The 22,762-nt window shown below is 41.9% G+C and overlaps 1 protein-coding gene across 2 annotated transcripts in view; it reads right to left on the bottom strand.

Annotated features, from left to right (window-relative positions):
* LOC136621636 (flavin-containing monooxygenase 5-like) overlaps window positions 1–22,762 on the bottom strand; it is a 72,194-nt gene that overhangs the window by 5,423 nt on the left and 44,009 nt on the right. For both annotated transcript variants that reach the window (XM_066597271.1, XM_066597270.1), the window contains exons 5-8: window positions 13,331–13,473; window positions 10,619–10,815; window positions 7,105–7,460; window positions 6,946–7,018 (exon numbers count right to left, since the gene is read on the bottom strand). In XM_066597271.1, coding sequence (XP_066453368.1) covers window positions 6,946–7,018; window positions 7,105–7,460; window positions 10,619–10,815; window positions 13,331–13,473 — 769 coding nt within the window. The remainder of the gene's footprint in view (window positions 1–6,945; window positions 7,019–7,104; window positions 7,461–10,618; window positions 10,816–13,330; window positions 13,474–22,762) is intronic.

The following is a 22,762-nucleotide window of genomic DNA, read 5'->3' as shown; positions in this document are numbered from 1 at the left end:
GTGAGCGTGTTTTTACAGCACTGGGAATTAAAGCCCACTTAGCCAGGATGTAAAAACACTTTGGGGTGGACACTAAGGGCTTTGTTACATCTCCTGCTAGTATAACTCAGGATCTACCATATCTAATTTTTAAAGGCGGCTTTTATGATGGCTGGAGAACACAGCATTCTGATGAATGCGACTATTCTTTCTTCCCACCCCTATAAAATATATTCATGCATTGATTATTTTTTTGGTAGATAAATTGTTATTGTAGAAAATGCTCTCTCCTAACATAGACATGTCTTGATCTAATCATGCCCCTACATCTAGGTTTTAAAGAAGAGTTCAATCTATCTCCTTCATATCCTTGGAATCTTAACTCCCTCCTTAACGGATTTAAATTGCTCATTAGAAAAATTTGGAGGAATATTTCCATTTAAATATTAACGATGCCTTGATTACATCTATATGGTGCACAGAAAGCAGTAATGAGAGGGCATTTAATTAAAAAAAATGCAGCTTATGAAAAGAGGAAAAGGCTAAAAGAAATAGATGACTTATAAACACATATTAAATGCCTAGAAATCGTAAATTAAAAACAGTTTCTCTGATAAATCCTTACTAGAACTGAAAAAGGCATGCTTCCAGCCGCACAACCTCATGTAATATAACTACGAACTGCACCTTCGTAAATCGAAGCTTATTAATAACGGCCAAGAGAATAAGGCTTGCAATAGGATTTAAGCCAAAGAAGTTGTTAGAATTCCATTTCTGTTTGACTCCTGTGCCAAAATTAACCCCTGCAAATAAGCAGAAGGATTTGCTTACTACTATAACTCTCACTACAACAAAAGATGACAGCCCAAAATGGCTCTTTCCCTTCAGAAATGCTAAATGCTTCAATTATCACACTTCCTAAAGTGGGTAAACCATATACTATTCCTGAAAACTTTAGGCCCATTTCATTACTAAATTCTGATATAAAAATCTTTGCTATGATTTTGGCCTCACGATTCATAAATATTCTATCAAGCTTAATCCAAAATGATCAAGTAGGCTTTATTTCAAATAGACACTTCTGATGTGTCCAGGTGATTCATTAATACAATAGAGTTTACTGGGTCCTGTTGGTTCCTTCTATTCTACTGTTGCTGAATGCAGAGAAGGCATTTGACATCGTGCATTGAGGATACCTTGAGAAATGGGGCTTCCAGGGGAACTTTTTAACAGCAACCATGTCCTTATACTCCTCCCTTAATGCCCATGTTTAATCTTCAGGCTTCATATCAAAGCCTTTTTCAATTAGCAATGGCATTAGACAGGACTGTCATGTTAATTTGTGACTGAATGGAACCCCGTTTCGGAATATATAAGGTCTTCTTAGGATATCTCTGGAATTCAGCTAGGAAATGTAGAATAGAATATAGGCCTATATTCTAATGATGTTATCTTAGCCTTAACAAATCCAGCCCCTTTATTTTCTGCTATAACTACCATAATCAATAAATTTGCTGAAGTTTTATATTGCAGAGTTAATACATCTCAAAATCCTAAACCCTTAGCCTTGGTGTTAAAAAATCCATGTTATCCTTCCTTGCGAATAAGAACAAATTTAGCTGGGTTGATGAAGCTTTCTCCTGCTTGGGTATATACATACTTCCTCAAAATATAAGATATATGACTTCAATTTTAAACCCCTTTCTCAATTATTAAAACAGAGTTAAATAAGCTTAGTACATCTGGGATTTCTTGACTGGACAAAATTTCAGTGATTAAAAAGATGATTCTTCCCATGATACTTTATTTCATTTGAAATGTTATTTTCTTACCAATTTCCTATCCTAAAAACAATCTAGTCTATTTTTCGTCTGGGAAAAAATAAACCTTGGGTCAAGAGATATACTTTACATACATCGAAAAATGGAGGCCTTAGTTCTCCCTCAATCATACACTACTATACAGCCACCATTCTAGACAAACCACCAGTCACCATTCTAGACTCAGATTTTTATGATTAAATGACTCCTCAAAAGATTGGGTGGTCATTGAAGACTTTGAAATCCCTCTTATTAGCTCAACTTTTCTTTTAACCCCGCTATCCTTCTTGCTATTGCCAATGTCTGGAATGCAGTTCAAAAAAAAAAAAAAAAAGAACCTGATCTCCTTCTCCCTATACAAAGCTGATAACCTGCTAGAGGTTGCAATTGAAAATCTCTTTTTTTTTTCGTAATGGAAAATACTAGGCCTAAATTAATTAAATTTGGGTTAACAAGCACGTTTTAGTGTTTTCCAGAGTTGACTATAAGATTCAACATACCTGTGACTTTAAATATTTCTAAAAATAGAGTTCCCCTCCTATAAGAATTATTATTCCGTATAAACTTGACGTCTGTATTTCATCTCTCCTGGGCACTAATAAAGGCCTCTCCACTTGCTACAATATTTTAAACCATCTTTTGATAAACCCTATAGAAAACACCAATAAACAAAATGGGAAAATTACCTGAAAATTCAGCTCTCAGATGACCAATGGAGGGAGGCATATTCCTCAATTAATTCTGTATCCAAATGTATGAACCACTTTGAGAATTCAAGAAAAGTATTGTATAGATGGTATTTTACTTCTTATGCTCAAAATGTATCTGTTGAAGCCTTTCAGAGGCCTGCACCTTGCTTGCAGGCCAGACCAGGTTTTGGGTGTGCCCTTGCCCCTCCGGGAGCTGAGGGGTGTGGTAGCTGCAGGAGTATTGTCAGTCAGCACTTGGTGCTGAGTAGCCTGGTTCCTACTTAAACGGTGCCAGCATTATCTCCTGTGCTGGTCAATACTTCAGTTGCCTTTGGACAGTGACGGAGCAACACATCTTGGCTGAAGCTCTCCATGCTAGCTAAGTTCTTTTCTGTTTTGTTTGGTTTTCTGTTTCGCTTTTCTTTTGTGCTAGGGCTCCCTGATAGGGACTTGCCAGTGGCCCAGGCATGCGTGCGGGCTCGCACTTGTCAGAGCGATCGGTCCGCTGAGTAGGCAGGGCCCCCTCCCGGGCTTGGGGACTATAGGGAGAGAATTCCCCATAGTTTTATGTTTCCTTTGCACAGTTGTGCCTTTTGTTTGTGTTTATTGAGGTTGCACATCTGGTGGACGCAACAGTATCCTAGATTTTCTGAATGCTGTTGAAGATGTGGCTCAAGAAATGGTACCCTAATGCATTTATGGTAGGATTGTCTATTTGTTTCAAACATCCAGAGTCAAATTTTTCAACTAATTTCCAACTTTAGCAACATCCAAATTCAACCCAGTCCTGCTTCAGCTTTGCTTAAAATAGATGCTGAACAATTTCCTTCTACCCTGCACACTACCTTACTCCATGTTTTGATTGCACGTAGAACCACCATTGGAATAGCAATTCAATTCCTTCCATTTCTAAAAAAAAAAAAAATCTAATCGGTAAATAATTGTTTGTTTGAAAGCATGCATTCAAGTGCCCTCAATAAAAAAGAAAAATTCTGAAGAGATGGGGCAGATTGGCTCCAGAGTTCCTACTGCCATATGATCAACTTAATGAATTGTTGATGTTTCTTACTTACACTCATTGTATGCCTAAGCCCCAAACTTTCTATTTTGAATTAGCATAATACCCACTTGTTTAAGGCCGCCTGCAGACGAGCGGGTCGAATCCGGCAGCGAGAATTCTCGCCGCGGGACCCGACCCGAGAGCCTGCAGGGACGAGCGCGTACTCACCCGCGCCTGGCGGCCCCGGCTCTTTCATGTGCCGGCTGTGGCGCAGCCGGCGCATACGCAGACCGGAGCCAGCGGCCGGGTGAGTGCGTGCCCCGCACAAAAATAGGACATGCCGCGGTTTGTTTGCCACGCGAGATTTCCGCGGCCAAACCGCGGCCGTCTGCATAGGAGTGCGTATTGTAATGCACTCCTATGCAAACTTTCTGTGGCGGAAATCCCGCGGGAAATCCCGCCGCGGGATTTCCGCCCGTGTGCAGGCGGCCTAATTCTCATTTGTTCAATACTGTTCTTATTGAAGTTTCTCATTTACTGATACCTACATTTTTAATTGCTATGCTTTATTTTACCTTAGTTATATTTGTTCAAAAACTTTCAATAAAAACTTAGTGTTCAGAACAAAAAAAATTAAACCAGTACTTGACAAAGCTACTGATTTTCACATTCCTTCTCCCCCTCACACAAAATTAAGCCCTAGTGTTCTCCACACAGCCTACGTATGCCCCCCATTATAAACTCACCTAGAATTAAGACTCCAAATACTACTACTTCTGATAACCTTAGAAGAATATCCTAAAATGTGTAGTGTCCAGAAAAGGGTCACTTTTGGGGAGTTTTACTATACTGGTATGTCATGAGCTCTGCAAATGCAACATGGCATCAGAAAATTATTTCAGCAAAGTTTGCGCTCTTTTCTTGCATCCAAGCAGCAGTTTATGCCCACATATGGGGCAATTCTCAGAAGAAACTGGAACAAATTTTGAGCTGCTTTGGGTCATATGAGCCCTTGTGAATTAAACAAAATGGGTGCTAAATGGACTTGTTTTTGAAGGAAAATTGTAGTTTTTTTTATTTTCATAGCCCTATGTTAACTACCAAACACCTATAGGGTCAAAACATTCAATGCATCCCTTGATATATTGTTTGAGCATTCTAGTTTCCAAAAGAGGAATCATTACTTGGGGTTTCCACTACTCTGGATACTAGCAAATGCCACATATCATCCAAAAATTATTCCAGCAAAATCTAAGCTACAAAACCCAAAAAGCATTCTTTGCTTTTTGGGCATATGGCAGGGCTCAGAACGAAGTTTACATCCACATATAGACCGTGTCCTTACTCGGAAGAGATTGGATAACAAATTGTTGGCAGATTTTCCTACTGCCCTTTGGAAAACTGATTCTTTTTTTTTATTCGTAATTATTCATCTTCAAAGCCTAATTCTAACACACCTGTGGGGCTTAAACAATCAATATACTGCTTTATGAATTTTTTGAAGGGGTGTAACTTCAAAAATGAGAAAGTTTGAGGGGTGTTTCTTACCTCTAGCACATCAAGGCCTGTGTAAGCCTAAATAGATGTCTGGAAAATGTCCCAATAAAGGCAGTTTTCACACCGCTGAGAAAAGCGTGTGAGATTTGTGCATAGCAAGATTCACAAATCTCGTATGAATATGAATCCCATTCTTTTGAATGGCGTCATACACAAAATGCGATACACATATCCTATCTTCGGGCGTGCTGTCACATCGCATTACTCATGGTCTTCAATGGGGTTGGCGACAGCATCGCACCACATGCTAGGTGCATGCAGTGCAATGCAAGGTTTTTCCATTGAAAACAAGGGGAGAAACTCTGCAATGCTCTGCTGTGGCTGACGGCCATGGTGGAGGATTACTACTTCCCAGCAGTGATGTGAGGCGGTTTTGAGATAAAAAAAACTCCTTGCATCCGTGGGGGAAAAAAATCACATGTTGGCGAGCACAATATTAGGCCGTGAGTCATGGCACAATATCGCATTCACCAGTGTGAAGTTAACCTAAAGGATAGGCCCCAAAATCCCCATGGTACCCCTTCATTTTTGAGCCCTGTGTTTGAGTCATGGTGCTCATTACGAACGCTTGTGGGATATTTCAGAAAACTGCAAAATCAGGGTACTAGTGAGATTTTTTTTAAGGTGCAGTTTTTAAAATAAGGTGATTTATGGGGATTTCTAATATTTCTCAAAGTCGCTTCAGAACTAAATTGGTATAAAAAAATAGATTTCATATTTTCTTCAAGACTGTAAAATCTGCTCTTATACCTATATGGGTTCTAACGGTCAAAGTAAATAAAATCCCCCTCCAAAGTGATGTCAAAATAACTCCTCAACCCCTGTTAAAATATCTCCTCAACCCCTGTTAAAATACCTTCTCAACCCCTGTTAAAATACCTCCTCAACCCCTGTTAAAATACCTTCTCAACCCCTGTTAAAATACCTCCTCAACCCGTTTTTTTTTTCTTCCTTCCTCTCATCTTTAATTGCATTTATTGCGCATTCATGTAATAAAAATGTTGAAAATAGAATTTCATCTGCATAGCAGCAGTGCAGTGATCGCAATTCTACGCAACAACATGTACATTTATGTTTTCACTGTTTTGTACTTGCAATCGATTTCAATTAAAAAAAGAATTTACCAAAAAAAAATACAGTAAACATATGATAAATATTACTGTGAGTATGAAAAATACCTCCCCAGACTTCCTCTTCCCTCAACTTTGAGCCCCATAACATGTGGTGATTACGGTTTCCCTTTAACTATTATATATATGTTATGAGTAGATATAATAGTTAAAGGGAAACCGTCTTACAAGCAGAAAAATTCAAAATTTCAAAAATTACAAGTTTTCAAAATTTTCTGCAGATGTAGGATTTTCTAACAAACCGAAAACATATTTACTAGAGATGAGCGAATATACTCGTTTCGAGTAATTACTCGATCAAGCATCGCGATTTTTGAGGACTTCCGTACTCGGGTGAAAAGATTCGGGGGGCGCCGGGGGGGCGGGGGGAGGCGTGGCGGAGCAGGGGGTAGCAGCGGGGAACAGGGGGGAGCCCTCTCTCTCTCCCTCTCCCCCCCACTCCCCACTGCAACCCCCCACTCACCCACGGCGCACCCTGAATCTTTTCGCCCGAGTACGGAAGTACTCGAAAATCGCGGCGCTCGGGCGAAAAAGGCGCGTGGCCGAGTAGGTTCGCTCATCTATAATATTTACCTAAATTGACCAATTACATGAAGTACAAAGTCTGCTGAAAAAACCCATCTCAGAGTCACTTTGATAAGTAAAAGCATTAAAAAATTACCACATAAAAGTAATACATGTCAAATTTGAAAGATAGGGACTTGATCAAGGAGGTCAAAACTGTCTGGAAGGGGTTAAGCATAAGCTGTATTTATACTACAGATACCAACCTTTTTTGCCGGTCTTCTATCCTCTTTGCGTTCATTTCTTTCATTTCACTCATAGATGGCAACTTATTTAAACCTGGAAAAACAATATTTGAAATCGTGCATCAGCAGTCATATTAATCATATATTTGATCATTACTATCTTATTAGATAAAGTATTACCTTTAAAGACTCTTGTTGCCCATCGAGCCTGCATCTCAGAAACTGGCATTATGGCTCCAATTGGTTGTATCAAGCCAATGAAAGCCACAGTTGGTTTTTCCAGCTCTGGTGGAAATACCATTTTATACAAGGAGAGTTTGTTTTTTACGACTTTTATGACAGATTCATCAAAAAAAGAGAAATCAAATCTGTATCCTGTGGCAAAAATCACAACATCTATGTCTTTCTCCACCGTCCCATCTTCAAATATCACGTCCCTCTCCAGAAACTGTTTAACGTTGGTCTTCATCACCACTTTCCCAGAGAGAATGCGATTGGGGAGATCATCACTGATTGTAGGATGTTGGCTGAGAATTCTGCATAGTTAAATAGCAAAGGCATAACTGGTTATTTTTAATTATAATTAGTTATCTAACATTATGACATGGAGCTGACATTTTCATGAAGTTCAAATTGTTCCATGAAAGAATATTCAATTGGAGGCATCAATATCATCCCTAGAAAGAGGAACCAAGCTTTAGGCTCTGTTTACATCTATGCCAGGCATTCGTTTTTTCTGCTTTGTCATAGGAACAAAAAAATGGAATGCAAGCCAGGCATGGGTCGGTCAAATTATTGACATGAAAAGCAGCCAATGCACCTCATTTATTATATAATAGGCTGCATTGGGTTAACAGTTTTCCTTTTCTTTATGTATTTGCAATGGAAGCTCTTAGCCTAGTGTCCAGCGCAGGTGTGAACAGAACCCCAGGTGGGTTGTCCCTGTACAGTCATTATCTATAATCCAGAGTGACTACAATTAGTATGTCTTAAATGGAAGACCTGATACATTCAAGTCTTACAGACAGCTAGTGGTGAATTGGAACTGTGTAATGCTTCACTTCTCCTGTGGTAGCACTGCAACACTTGGGACCACATAAGGCACATATTAGAGGTATTTCACTGAAGGGTTTAGCAGGAGGCCATCCCGTGAAGAGCTTTTATTAGGGTAATGGTTTTTAAAATAATTCTTTTATGACGGGCCTGTTACCATACAGTGCGGCATGGGGTCCCGCGGTCGGCGCGCGTCGCTCCGGCGTCGGCTCCAGCAGCCTGGAGCCCTGTGTCGAGGTCATCCCAGCAGCTTGGGTTGGCCAGTGGGCGGCGGCGTGGGCGTGCCCGCCCGTAGGGTGCCGCCCGCACTCCTCTGTGCTTCTTATACAGCAGTGGGTGGAGTTGCCTCCTCCCACTCTCCGCCCCTGGGCGGAACCTTGTGGTTAAAAGACTGGCAGTGAACTGAGCTCATGGCCAGTTATTGGTTCTGCATGCACCTAGCCAGTCTGTCTGCGGTTCTCCTCAGTCAGTCCCTAGTTGTCGGTCAGCTCCCTCTGGTCCCCTGTCACTCAGTCTGTTTTAGTTGGTTCTGTTTGCCTCTAATCTAGTCTGGCCCAGTCAGCACTAGTTGCTATCCAGCACCCTGCCAGTTTGCCTGTGAGTTCCATCTCCAGCCTTGTCAGTTTTGTTAGTCTGATTCATCTGCCTCCTCTGTCGGCACTCTGTTCCCCCCATTAGGTAGGTTCCTGCTTGTCAGTCGCCAGGTCCCTAGCCAGGGCAGGGACCGACGTCCAGTTGTCCGCCTGAGGTTAGCCAGGGCCGAGGCAAGTAGGCAGGGACAGTGGGGGTGCGGGAGATCAGGGCACCCCAACTGGCGCTCGGGGGGCAGAGTGCCATAACAGGGCCATTTGAAGGAAAGTTTTACATGGTATGATTGTTGGATATTTAAGCACCCGACAGCCGTCCCAATGACTATTGCTTCTATGCCTTCACACAGGAGTTAAAGTCATTCATTGAATGAAGATGGATTTCTTCCAGCAGCTCATCTACATTCACTGCAAACAGGCAATCATTAAATGATGAATGAATGCCTGTTTATACTGAGCAATCAGTCACTCACTAGACTTTTCACTCCATTCTCTATGGGGTGCTCTGTTTACATGGGCTGACATTTACCTGTAAATCGCTTGTTTGAGTGATTAGTCAAATGACTATTGGCCCATGTACAAGTACCCTTCATTCCTGATGACTAACAAAGTTTTTTTCATTGCCACATTCCTTAAGACAGAACTTTTTAATTTTTGCATCAACATAGACACATGAGCGTTTTCTTTTTCCTGAGAGAAGTTGTATTATTTATAGCATCATTTTGGGGTACATATAATGTATTGTATACGTTTTATAAATTTTTTGTGTGCGTCTGTGGTGATGGGGAGGGTGAGTGAATTGAACACGGCATGTACAGGGTTAAACGACACGGATCAGAAATTTATCTGCACTGTGCTATTAGAGCTGGAGCTAAGATCTCACTTAAGACCTAAAAAATGCTCATGCCAAATTTCCCACTTGTATGACACCGGGAAGTTACAATACATAGGGGTGCACTTACTTTTGCAATTAGCATTGAATAATCGAGTTGTGACCCCCTTTACTTTTCCTATATAGGACCTAAAGAATGCTCCTGTCAAATTTCACATTTGTATGACACGAGAAAGTTAGAGAGGCATAACTATACAGTGGCAGCCATTAGAAGTATATAAATTGGGAAATCCTCCAATGTATATTTCCAACGATCACTTCAAAATGTAGTGTCAAAATTACTTTAAAGTGGTATTACAGTAATATTTAAAAGGCTTAGCTACTTTACAATTATTAAAAATTGCTTTCTAAATGTAATTCTGAGTAACCAACATAATTTTAATCAAATACTACTCAGTTCTGCTGATTCTGTGAAGTCCCTCCCTCTACTTGTCCCCACTTCCTCATGCCATCTTCACTACTTTTCCATTCATAAGATGGTGGACTATAGAAGGGCATGTGACCATATACATCAATCAGCTTCCACCACTTTGTCTGTGTGCCACGTATTACTATGGATAAGGTTGAGTGATATGTATAGCCACACACCTCTCCATAATCAGCTGTACTGTGGACTGTTAGAACTGGATGAGGGGGCAGAGCTAACAAGGACATGGTTTCACTGATTTAGCAGAATTCAGCAGAATAAGGATAAAACTGCATTAGTAAGTTAGTCAATCAAATTTACAAAACATTTTTAATATAAATTGTAAAGTGGCCAACTACTTGAATGTCTGTTGATGGCCAGTGGTGGGCTGACTGTTCAGAATACCTTTTTAAAATATATACAGCTTGGTAGAAAAGGGGTCTCATGTCACACAGTGTGCAGCATTGGAATTTGACCTGCAGCAGCCACAACAGGGTATCTTTTTTCTTCTGATGGCGGGGGCACCAAAAGAACATTCTGTATAGATTACCATCCAACCTAAGGCCAGCCCTGGACTCAAGCAAAGTTGGCAGCTGTATTCGGTAAAGGCATCAATAGATTCTCCAAAGGTCTGCTCTGTTTACAAACCCTGGCTTCCAAATTCTATAGATGTTTAATTATGCCATATTTTGCTTAACAAATCCTCCACACTATGTACTGAGGGCTTCATATTCTTGTAAAAAAAATAGTTTTCACCTGTGCCGGGGTTTTAGACCAAAATTTTCATGGTCAACTCTGGAGTTGACTTTATATTCCAAAAGACTGTTTTCTAGAGATGGGAAAGCATCTTGAAGTATTGCATAGAATCGTGTAAAAAGGACAATATCGAGTGGAAAGCCACTATCAAAAACACGATTCCACAGCCACGCTCCTCTCCTGGTACTGAGATAAACCTGAAAGATGAAGAAAAAAAGAGCAGGAAATTATTACTGGGCCTTCAAATCGTGTACAGTACCTTCCCACAACACTGCAGTGATGTAGCCATCAATGAAGGTCTTACTCTATCCCCTTAACACTATATGATGTAAGTTTACGTGCTGGGCAGCTAATACTTGCCAAAACAGGTCATAAACTTATGTCCTATGCAGGAGTAGATGGTGGTAGAAAATAAAGAGGGAAAACGGAGCAACCGAGATAGGGAAAATGCATGTGTGGACTATATCTTCAGTGACTGTGTGTATCCTAGGTTTATATTGGGAGGAAGTATTTGCAATGCAGACAAGAGAGCTGGTGTAGTGATACAAGTTACAATATACATAGAGGAAGTGAAGAAAAATTATTTCAGACACTACATATCGTACCCCATTACATGTGATCTAACTGAGGACACAGAGAATACTAGCAGCTCTGGTCAAGCAGATTATTACTAAGAAAGATTAGAAATTTCCTAATTGTCAAAAACCCATGATTACCTATCCTTGTATTTTAACACAAGAACCTTGCTAATCCTCCTAGAACACACATGTCAAACACAAGGCCCGCAAGCCACCACATTTTATGTGGCCGGCTGGCTGTGCAGCAAGTTCCTTCACCCTTCATACTGCTGCCAGTATCAGATGGTCTATTGGCTTGTTTTGTCTAGCAGAGCAGACAAAAACAGATGAGTGCCAATAGCACACTGAAAACAGCCGTAGGGGAGGCATATATCTATATTACTCCCCAAATCCACACTATTCACAACCTGATTGGTTGTTTGGATTTACTCATTCCCGGTGATTGGTTATTTGGGTTGGCTGATTCCCGGTGATTGGTTATTTGAGTTGGCTGATTCACGGTGATTGGTTGTTTAGGTTGGCTCGTGCAGAAGTGGGAAGTAAAAGGCTAATATGCGTGGGGGGAGGGAAGAAGCCTGCAGAGAACATGATCCCTGGTGCAGGGAGAGAAGGACTGAGGAGGAGCAGCTGCAGGATGAGAGCTCTCACCGACCCTTATATTTAAAGCCCTTCCCTAAAAAATAATTCAGGGGTGCTGGCAGACCATTCTCTTCAATGGAGCCGCCAGCAGCATCCGCGACTCCATTGAAGACAATGCTTGCATTCCCTATTATGCAAGCATGTCCTATTTTTACAGGCTTGCACCTGTAAAACACTGACATGTGATCACACCATCAAGAATGCATTGCTTGCAATAGATGCGTGTTTTTGTGCGTGTGCATGTATGTACAAAAACACGCTCGTCTGACACCACCCTTATTGCTACTAAGGTATGTATCCTTTTTGTGGTGTGTGTAAATCAGAGGTGTATCCTATAGTGCTCTGGAACACCTTATATCACTGAAAACGGCCATATACTTGCTGACACAGAAGAGCAAATATACACCAACCTCAACATGCAGGCAGCCATACTGCCAGATGAGGGAGACAGTTACACCTGTGGAGGACACTGATGTGACAGTCACTCACACAACCTCCTAATATAGAGGGTGGTGGCTGCTTGGTGTATACTCCAACACAGAGTAGATACAAAGTGGCAGACCATTCTGATACATGTAGTGCACCATGCAAACAACCTATTAATGATGCCATAATAGTTTGGTTGGCTGTCCTGCACCTTAAAAGTGAACCACATTGGTATGGTCACCCTAGGCTCAGCCGGCGTTTAAAGCCACACTGCATGTGAATAATACATAATAAATGGAAAGTATTCATTGGATTTTGGCCACAATATTTGAGCTCACAAGCATATTGTCAAGGCTCCTTGCGTTTTGTGAGTCCCTACACTAATATAAATGTATCACAGAAGGGAAATATAAAAACAATCAATCACTGAAAACGGCCATATACTCACTGACACAGGAGGGTAAACATGTACACCAACCTCAGTATACAGGCAGCCCTACTGCCAATATTCCGTCTCGGCCGTGGACAGGCGGCCTCAGAATGAGCGCTGGTGGAAATATTTAGAAAAGGACTAGGATAGAGTAGAGTATTTCAAAACATTTACTCACAAGACACTCCTTTGATTCTGATCTGGAATCTTCATCAGGCCTAAATATGAATATCAATAAACTTTTTGAAATAATTTGCTCACTACTAGTCATTTCCTAAACAGCTCCAGTAGCACCCATTTGAACAGAGCATTTTGTGCCTTATATGTCTTGGCTGAACAGTCAGTATAGGCAGAAGTGGTGCCAGATCTCTGAATTGGTGCAGCAGCTGATTACCACGTGGAATACATTATCAAAGTTTTACAACAGCTTTTCGCCTAATTAACCACAACTGTGTCACATTTGTGTTCCTATGCCTAACTTTTCCTATCCTACTGGGAGGAACCTGCTTTTTATTTTTTTCTTTTCAAGACAAATAATTTGGGGTAACATATGGCTGCTGAACTACAGGAAGACAACCAGACAGCCGATTCACATACAAGATATTTTTCTGTCTTCTAACCTTATATTTTAATATTTACCTGTTTAGCCACAGCACTGATTTCCACGGCCAGATCAGCTCCTGTGTTTCCAATGCCGACCACAATTATTTTTTTGTCCTTAAAATCTTCCGGAGATTTATAGTCACGACTATGAAAGTACTGGCCTTTGAAATTTTCGATTCCTGCAAAAAAAGACATTAAAGTATTTTTTTTTGTTTATTTTCAGTCAGGAACTTTGGCTAAAATGACAACTACTTATATTATGTATTCAGTTTAGAGGGATAACATTATGAATTTAAAAAAAAAAGAGAGATCTAAATCTAAATTTCTTTCAAAGCAAATTGCATCTAAGGAGAGACAGTCTCTCATTGCAGAGACTGCCAACTGGTGCCCTGGGAAAAAGCATGTAAAATAGCAAAGATAGCCATGGTATGTGGTCCCCGATCACGTGATCGTCGTTATCCGATGGATAACGGCAATCAGGTAAAGTTAAGAAAAAGTTTAAGAAAAAAAAAAGTTTAAAAAGTCAGTTTCGTAACCCCTTACGGATCATATCCATGAGGGGAGTTGAAATTACTTACCTAAGGCCCCCTGATTTGTGCCACGATGGGATTTTTATTCACAGACCTCTTCCCAGCTTCTGCGCATGTGCAGGGCAAAAAGATAGACGAGTGTGCAAAAGCAGAGAATTGCCCTGGAAATTTAAAATCTCATTGCTCCTGGCTACCAAAAGTAACCAAGAGCCTGGAGGTTTCATGAGGTGCCACAGTATGCGGACCCCGTTTACATGATCGCCGTTATCTAGTGGAGAACGGCGGTCATGTAAAAGTAAAAAAAAAAAGGCTGAACTTCACCGTCCCTCACAGATCAGATCCTTGAGGGGAGGTGAAATAACCTAAGACCTCCGGTGATGTCCCCCAACAGGATCTTTATCCACGGACCATCTGAGCATGGGCCGGCGGCAAAATGGCGAACACAAGCGCAGAAGCTGGGGAGGTTCCGAAAAATGTAAAAACTCTTTGCTCTTGGCTACCCAAGGCAGTTGAGAGCCTGGAGTAGTGATCTGAGGCCTCGTTGAGGTCCCTGGTCACGGGATGGCTGTTATCAAATGGTATAAAAAGGTAGCGATCTACATTAGACCGGTCTCACGTAATCTGATAGGAATTGCGCATTCTGCATGCATTTGATCCTCGGTAAACCGTGGATCAATTAAATACCTTAGATTACACAATTCCGCTCATATTAGTGGGTCGGAATTATGTAATCCACTCTCCGAAAACAGAACGTAGCATGTTTTGTTCTACTGTGGATATCTGTGACATTTAGATCATTGTACTCTATGTTCGCAGATATACCTGCAGCCCTAACACAATTACATCACGTATGGGCTGTAGGTACCCGCATCTTTGCTAAGGGACGGTGCAGGAAATATAAACAAAAAAGGTATACTGTTCATGACCACCTACGTGAGAACGCAGTTATGTGCAGTACATTACGTGGCTGTATGCAAGGCCATGGCCGGCTCACAGCTGGGATCTCCTGCAGGCCTCCGCAAGAGAATTCCACATATGGCCATGTGATCCTGGCATTATTCAGATCGCTACCTGTAATGCATACATAATATACAAGAAATCCCAGGGAACGCTCACCTTTCTGCAGTTCCAGGAGCAGCTTGTTGAGGCCCTTTTGTTTGAGACCACTGCAGCTCAGCTAGTTAGTGAAGCCTCACATTGCCCCACTTTTTATACCCCATCCCTGCCACTGCGATCAAGAAATACCTCCCAAAAAAGTGTTGGGTATGCAGCAAGCATGGAAGGAGGAGGGGTACCTTGTTTTATTGCCCCATGTGCCCATCCCAACCATGTCTCCGTAACTACCCCTCTTTTGAGCACACAGTTTTACATTATTACTTTTATCTAACATTTAGGCCACTCACACATGCAGTCAGAAAAAAACACCGTGATTTGAATGCCAACATTTTGCCACAATTTTATTGCCGTTTTCGGATTCAGGTTACTGCATCCAACAGTGGGTTTAAATGCTCCTCATCATTCTGATGGGTGTTGAGGTGCATTAATCGTGGTAAAATAGAGCAGACAGCACTCGAAAATCGTGGCGCTCGAAAATAAGAGTCTTGTACAAAGATTTTGAACTCCGCAGTAATCATGGTAAAAAACATGTGAAAGTGGCCTTAAGGAATGCCAAAAACTGTAGGAGGGGTGGGTGGTGTGGGGGAAAGGGATTCTTTTTAGGGAGTCAATTCTTTTTTGCACGAGTATGCAATGGGGCCCCAGTTTTCCCTACTTGAAACAAATAAAAGGGACATGAAATTGACATTTATGAAAAAACAAAAAAAAACATTTTCACTTGTTTTAGAATCATTTTAGTGAAAAAATGTAGTCAGAATGCTCAGTACATACCTAGATAAATTGCTAGGGGGTCTATATTTCAAAATGAGGTCACTTGTGGTGCCATTCTATCGTTTTAGCACATTGATGACTATACAAGTGAGCAATGGGGCCTGGAATTTATTCAGTTGTGCCCTGAAAGCCAAAGGGTGTTCCCTACATTGCAGGGCTAGCCATATGTACAGTAAGCAGACTAGGTCCACAATGGGTATTATTCTGAACACAGGGCCAACAGGGGTATTCATTTTTTGGGTACAAGTGCAAATCCTCATTTTCATATGCACTATAGAAAAAAACTGTCTTTAAATTGACATTTGCAAAAATATGAAGTTTTATTTTTTCTCTTCTAAATTGCAACTCCTGAAAAAACTGTCGTCAAAATACTCATGACACCCCTCAGTGAATACATTAAGGAGTGTATTTTTTTTCAATTGGGTCATTTCTGGGGGTATCTCTAATTCTGACACCCATGAGCCTTTGCAATCTTGGCTTGATGTAGGAAAACAAAACATTCCTCAAAATTTTAATTAATGTTAAATTTTTCCAATGTGCTTCCAGAATAAGTAAACAGATGGAAATATATATCTTATCAAAGATTTGCACAGTAATTTTTCGATTCTGGTGCCTTTATTAAATACACACAAATTCTATGTCTATTTTACCACCAAAATGAAGTACAACATGTGATTAAAAATCTGGCACTCTGCATGCTAACAAGGAACACGATGATTGAGTCTGTGCTGCATCAGGGGATTCATATTTGGCTTCCTTTTCTGTAAGTTATGTCTTTGTACATTTTTTCTCTCACCACTGTGATTTTAATCTAGTTAATAGTGAAATAGTGTAAGTCAGGTTTAGTGTCTTGATCAAAATGCTAAGGAACAGCCAGATGTATTAGTATTTTTTGCGCGCAGTCTGCTATGGATGCTGAGGTAGCCCAGGGTATCACACCAGTGGGGCACACTGTGCTAATGCAGGGCAATCCGCTGTTTTTTCCAGTATGGTTGTTATCCTGTATAGTGTGGCACACTTATCTATGGCTGACATCTTTGGTATCGGTTCACAAGTGCAGACTATTGGCTACAGTCACCCCTCCCCAAATTTTGTTTTGAAGTGTGTGGCTGCACTTCTTTAGTCTGCACTGAGCAATTGCTGCCTCTTTTTTCGATATGGCCATCTGCATGCTATCAAGGATTATGGGGATTGAGCCTGTCCTGCAACATATCAGGGAATGCATATTTGGCTTTTTCTGTGAATTATGTCTTTGTACATTTTTTCTCACCTCTGTGTTTTTTATATATTAGAAAACAAGAAGCAACATAGACAATGCTAGGTCATATTAATGGGTCAGTTTGGTTAGGCATGAACATGTCTCCACAAGTTGGTGACCAGAGGATTAAACAGTTAGAGGTTCTTTTATTACAAGGACAAACCTAAATAACCTTTTGAGATGGGACTGACAGGGCCTCTAGATATTAGTATATTTACCAATAAGGGACCTTTTACACAGGTAAGAATTGTCCACAGGATACAGCACAGATGGGGATTTTGTCAGTCAGTGCAGATTTTGTTGTGCTTGAGGGCTCAGTCACACGGGCGCATCGGCACCCATACACCGGCGCCGATGCGCCTGTGTGACTGCAGGAAGGAGACGGACGTACCTAAAGATGGCCATCTTTCCGCAGCGCCGGAGGAAAGAACACATGACCGGCAATGTTATCTCCATTTTTTTACACAAATTTTAATTGTGAAATCTTATGTATGTTAGAAACCCGCAATAATTCAATAAGACGTCATTAATTCCGCAGCAGAAAGTTCTTCCACAATTTAATCTTGCACTTTTGAAGTAAAGACACATGGAATAAAACAGGCACAGAATTCAAGCCCCATAGAAAGAACATCGTGACGCAAAAATGTCGATGTGGACTAATTCTGGCCCATGTCAAAGGTCTCCAACATGCTCAAGTGAGCATGCATGTGTATGGGGGTGTTGGATGAGATAGCTGTAGAATCCAAGAAATGTTAAGGCCCATTTACATGCAAAGATAATCTTTCAAAAGGTCAAAAGACTGAATGTTTTAGCAATCATTTTGCATAAAGTACTAATGAGCACTAATGCCCATTAGCACTTTATTAGCTTCATTTGTGTGCAAATGAGCCTCCAGGAGCTGCTTGCAGAACTCAGCAGGTGGTAAGTGCTCTGCAATTAGCTTCATTGTTCTGGCAGGGGCTGCTAAGAGAAAACAATGTTATTTCTAGCTCCAATGGACATAACAGCCTGAGTTAGACTAAACAGTGGCACTGATTAACCCCGTATTGGGAAGTCTGGAAAGGTTACCACTGAATATCCTCACGGAAAACCATTTCTTTATTACCGAATCATGGACTTAAACTTAAATATTGTTGCATGGGAGCACTTGGAAAAATTGTCAAAAACCTGTAAGGTGTGAAGGAGTTCACAAACTGGTTATTGGACTTATAAGACTAAAGACTGTGGCCTGATTACAGCCCTGTTAATTCCTGTTGCATTTGTTAAGTTATCCCAACATACCGAACTTCAAAAAGCCATTTGTTGATTCATCCCAGTTTATGGGATTCTTGAGATATTCTGCAGCTGAACCGGCCTTGTTTTTTCTTTTCAATAGTTCTAGAGCAGCAACATGTTTGGCTATGAAAGTTTCCCATGACATCTACGATGGGTGCCATTACCAAGGAGCCACCATAGAGAGATGGCAAACTTGCCTGCCCCAGTTTTAACATGGCCAGATCCAGGGCATGAGGGGTTAATGACTTTGCTGCCAACTGTGGAAAACAAGAGTACCATAATTCCCTCCTTAGTGCAAGCCCAAACTGTTGTGAGCCTCTCGGTACTAGTCCTTCCAACAGCAGAAGATAAGAGATAATTAATCAGACATGGAAATAAAACACAGATAAACAGAATTTTAAAAAAGATAGATAAGTGAACTCCAAAGTGAGGATTCTTTTACACAGAGCAGTAGAGATGAGCGAGCATACTCATCCGAGCTTGATGCTTGTTTGAGTATTAGGGTGCTCGAGATGCTCGTTACTCGAGACGAGCACCACGCGGTACTCGTCTTGATTAAACGAGCACTGACCATTGAATTCAATGGAGCCGGTAATACAGCCGGCTCCATTGAAAGCAATGGGCTGCCGGCGAGCGCGGGATGAATTTTCGGGAAGGGCTTAAAAATATAAGCCCTTACCTGAAAATCATCCTAAAATGTGTAAAAATAAAAAAAAATATATATATACTCACCTTGTCCTGGCAGACGGAGTTCAGCCGCGTCTGGCCGGCAGTTCTCCTGAACTGCTCTGAGTAGTATTTAGCAGCCGGGGATCCCCGGCTGCTGAATACTACTCAGAGCAGTTCAGGAGAACTGCCGGCCAGACGCGGCTGAACTCCGGCTGCAGTGGAAAGGTGAGTATACATTTTTTTTTTTATTTTTACACATTTTAGGATGATTTTCAGGTAAGGGCTTATATTTTTAAGTCCTTCCCGAAAATTCATCCCGCGCTCGCCGGCAGCCCATTGCTTTCAATGGAGCCGGCTGTATTGCCGGCTCCATTGAATTCAATGGGCTAACATCGTTCTTCTCTGCCACGGCTGTTACAGCTGTGGCAGAGGAAAACGATCTTTATGCTGACAGTGCGCGCGCATGGGGGGGGCGGGGTGTCTCACTCTTGCCACTATTGTGGCTTAAGAGTGAGACCTGGAAGCCCGAAATGCAGCCCTGCATGTTGCCCCTCGCCTGCCTTATCCATTTCTGTGTTTTTTACATGACTTTGGTGATTTGCTAAGATTTTCACAAATGAAAACCTTAGCGGAGCACCAGTCATATACAAAAATGCTCGAGTCGCGCATTGACTTCAATGGGGTTCGTTACTCGAAACGAACTCTCGAGCATCACTGAAAGTTCGACTCGAGTAACAAGCACTCGAGCATTTTGGTGCTCACTCATCTCTACAGAGCAGTTAATTGTTGGAATGAGTGGATGAGTTGTTTGCTTTAAAACGACATCATGTTTTTATACATTGATAATCATTTAAAATTTTTCATGATTTTTTTTTTCATATCTCGTTCAGTCTGTTAAGGTAGTCTTTAGAGATGAGCGAACGTACTCGTCCGAGCTTGATACTCGTTCGAGTATTAGCGTGTTCGAGATGCTCGTTATTCGAAACAAGCACCACGCGATGTTCGAGTTACTTTCACTTTCATCTCTGAGACGTTAGCGCGCTTTTCTGGCCAATAGAAAGACAGGGAAGGCATTACAACTTCCCCGTGCGATGTTCAAGCCCTATACCACCCCCCTGCAGTGAGTGGCTGGGGAGATCAGGTGTCACCCGAGTATATAAATCGGCCCCTCCCGCTGCTCGCCACAGATGCATTCTGACATTGTTCAGGGAAAGTGCTGTCTTGCTGGAGTTGCTATAGGGAGAGTGTTAGGAGTTATTTTAGGCTTCAAGAACCCCAACGGTCCCTCTTAGGGCCACATCTGACCGTGTGCAGTACTATTGAGGCTGCTTTTTGCAGTGTTGCACATTTTTTTGTTTTTTTGTATATTGGCCGTGTAGAGCATTGCGTCCAGAGCATTGCGTCCTGCAGTAATTTTACATAGTCCAGGGCCAGTAGTGGTGAGGCAGGGACAGAAGACATATACAGTCTATATAGGCAGTGGGCTTTTCCAAAAAAATTTGGGAAAAAAAATCTATTTGGGCTGCCTGTGACCGTCCTCAGTGTACTGCGTCTCTGCTGGGGGTAGTTGTCCTAATTCATACGCAGCCAGCTAAGTGTTACAGCAGGCTTGCGCAAAATTCTTTCCTGGCTCTGCGTTGCCTGTCACATCACCGCTGTATTCCTGTCCAGTGAAACAGTCTGCAGTAATTTTACATAGTCCAGGGCCAGTAGTGGTGAGGCAGGGACAGAAGACATATACAGTCTATATAGGCAGTGGGCTTTTCCAAAAAAATTTGGGAAAAAAAAATCTATTTGGGCTGCCTGTGACCGTCCTCAGTGTACTGCGTCTCTACTGGGGGTAGTTGTCCTAATTCATACGCAGCCAGCTAAGTGTTACAGCAGGCTTGCGCAAAATTCTTTCCTGGCTCTGCGTTGCCTCTTACATCACCGCTGTATTCCTGTCCAGAGTGAAACAGTCTGCAGTAATTTTACATTGTCCAGGGCACTGCAATGGGATACATTTATGTACAGCCGGTGGGTTCCAGGGAGCCACCCATGCTGTGGGTGCACACGGAATTCCCATTGCGGAGTTGTACCTGCCTGTGACTATTTATAAAAAACCGCGGTCTGACTGGGGCATGCAGACACCTTGACAGAATGAATAGTGTGTGGCACATAGGTTCCCCATTGCTATGCCCACGTGTGCAGCTCCTGATGGCGGTGGCACAGGATTATATTTCTCATTGCTTCTGTACAGCATTGTGGGCTATCGCCCCACCCCTTTTAAAGAGGGTCGCTGCCTAGCCATGCCAACCCTCTGCAGTGTGTGCCTGCGGTTCCTCCTCATGGCAGACGCACTTATAAATAGACATGAGGGTGGTGTGGCATGAGGGCAGCTGAAGGCTGCGCAGGGACACTTTGGTGTGCGCTGTGGACACTGGGTCGTGCGGGGGGGGGGGGGGGGGGGTTGGGCAGCATGTAACCCAGGAGAAGTGGCAGTGGAGTGTCATGCAGGCAGTGATTGTGCTTTGTTGGAGGTAGTGTGGTGCTTAGCTAAGGTATGCATTGCTAATGAGGGCTTTTCAAAAGTAAAAATTGTTGGGAGGGGGGGGGCCCACTCTTGCCGCTATTGTGGCTTAATAGTGGGACCTGGGAACTTGAGATGCAGCCCAACATGTAGCCCCTTGCCTGCTCTATCCGTTGCTGTGTCGTTCCCATCACTTTCTTGAATTGCCCAGATTTTCACAAATGGAAACCTTAGCGAGCATCGGCCAAATACAAAAATGCTCGGGTCGCCCATTGACTTCAATGGGGTTCGTTACTCGAAACGAACCCTCGAGCATCGCGGGAAGTTCGACTCGAATAACGAGCACCCGAGCATTTTGGTGCTCGCTCATCTCTAGTAGTCTTTAAATACCTGGGAATGGTTTGCGAAATACTGAATGATCACTTTCTTTTGGCAAACAATTTATGCCTGCATAAAATGAACAAATGATAAGCAAACAAATTATTCATTGTTCAGTCCCTGGCCTTCAAAGAATTGGTTATCCAGATCCTAGGGTATCACACCACACCAGGGAGGAGATCCACAGACTGCTTCGACAGACAAGGAAATCCTATCTGCAGATACTGTCACCAAAGTGGACATGTGGAGTGTCCATGTTGGCAACTATAAAAGCATCCCCCAAGGCAGAGGACCACCCCTTGGATGAAAGAATAGTAGAAATTCCAAGTGGCTGTCTAAATATGTTGGGCTCTGTCCAGAAGTCAGCATCCATATTAATGGAGTCGTTCACTGCCCTACTGGACACAGGGTCACAGGTCACCACAATAAGAAAGGTTGCCTTTGAGAGACATTGAGTCCTTAACCTCCTGATACAGCCTTCAGATCAGCGGCTGGATAAAATAACCACCAATGGACAATCAGTACCCCTTGGTAGGTTGCTGGGAGCCCACTATTCATGCAGGTGAGGCATGTCCGGCTGGGAGTCAAAGTTCCTAGCCATCGTGATATTACCCAAACAGATTCCCCATGTACACTTATGTAGTTTTGATTTTGATTATTCTTTCTCTAAGCCCTTAATTTTATCTTGGCATCATTTTTAAGTGTTCTTTTTTATGTCAGAAAGCTTAGAAGTACATTGACAATGTTTGATTTTTTTTTTTAAATGTCCAAAACCTACTTTTTAAAAAGGGTCCAATTTAGTTCTGAAGTGACTTAGAGACCTATATATTAGAACTCCTCATAAAATTACCCCATATTAAAAACTTCACCACTCAAAGTTTTCAACACAGCACAAAGTCTGCAACCTTTTCAGATGTTTCACAGTAATTAAATCAAAGCTGTAGAAATTTAAATGTAATTTT

This window comes from Eleutherodactylus coqui, chromosome 3 (genome assembly GCF_035609145.1).
Source record: "Eleutherodactylus coqui strain aEleCoq1 chromosome 3, aEleCoq1.hap1, whole genome shotgun sequence".
Classification (NCBI taxonomy): Eukaryota; Metazoa; Chordata; class Amphibia; order Anura; family Eleutherodactylidae; genus Eleutherodactylus; species Eleutherodactylus coqui.
The sequence above is the reverse complement of the archived record's forward strand: the minus strand, read 5'-3'. Positions and strand labels throughout refer to the sequence as shown.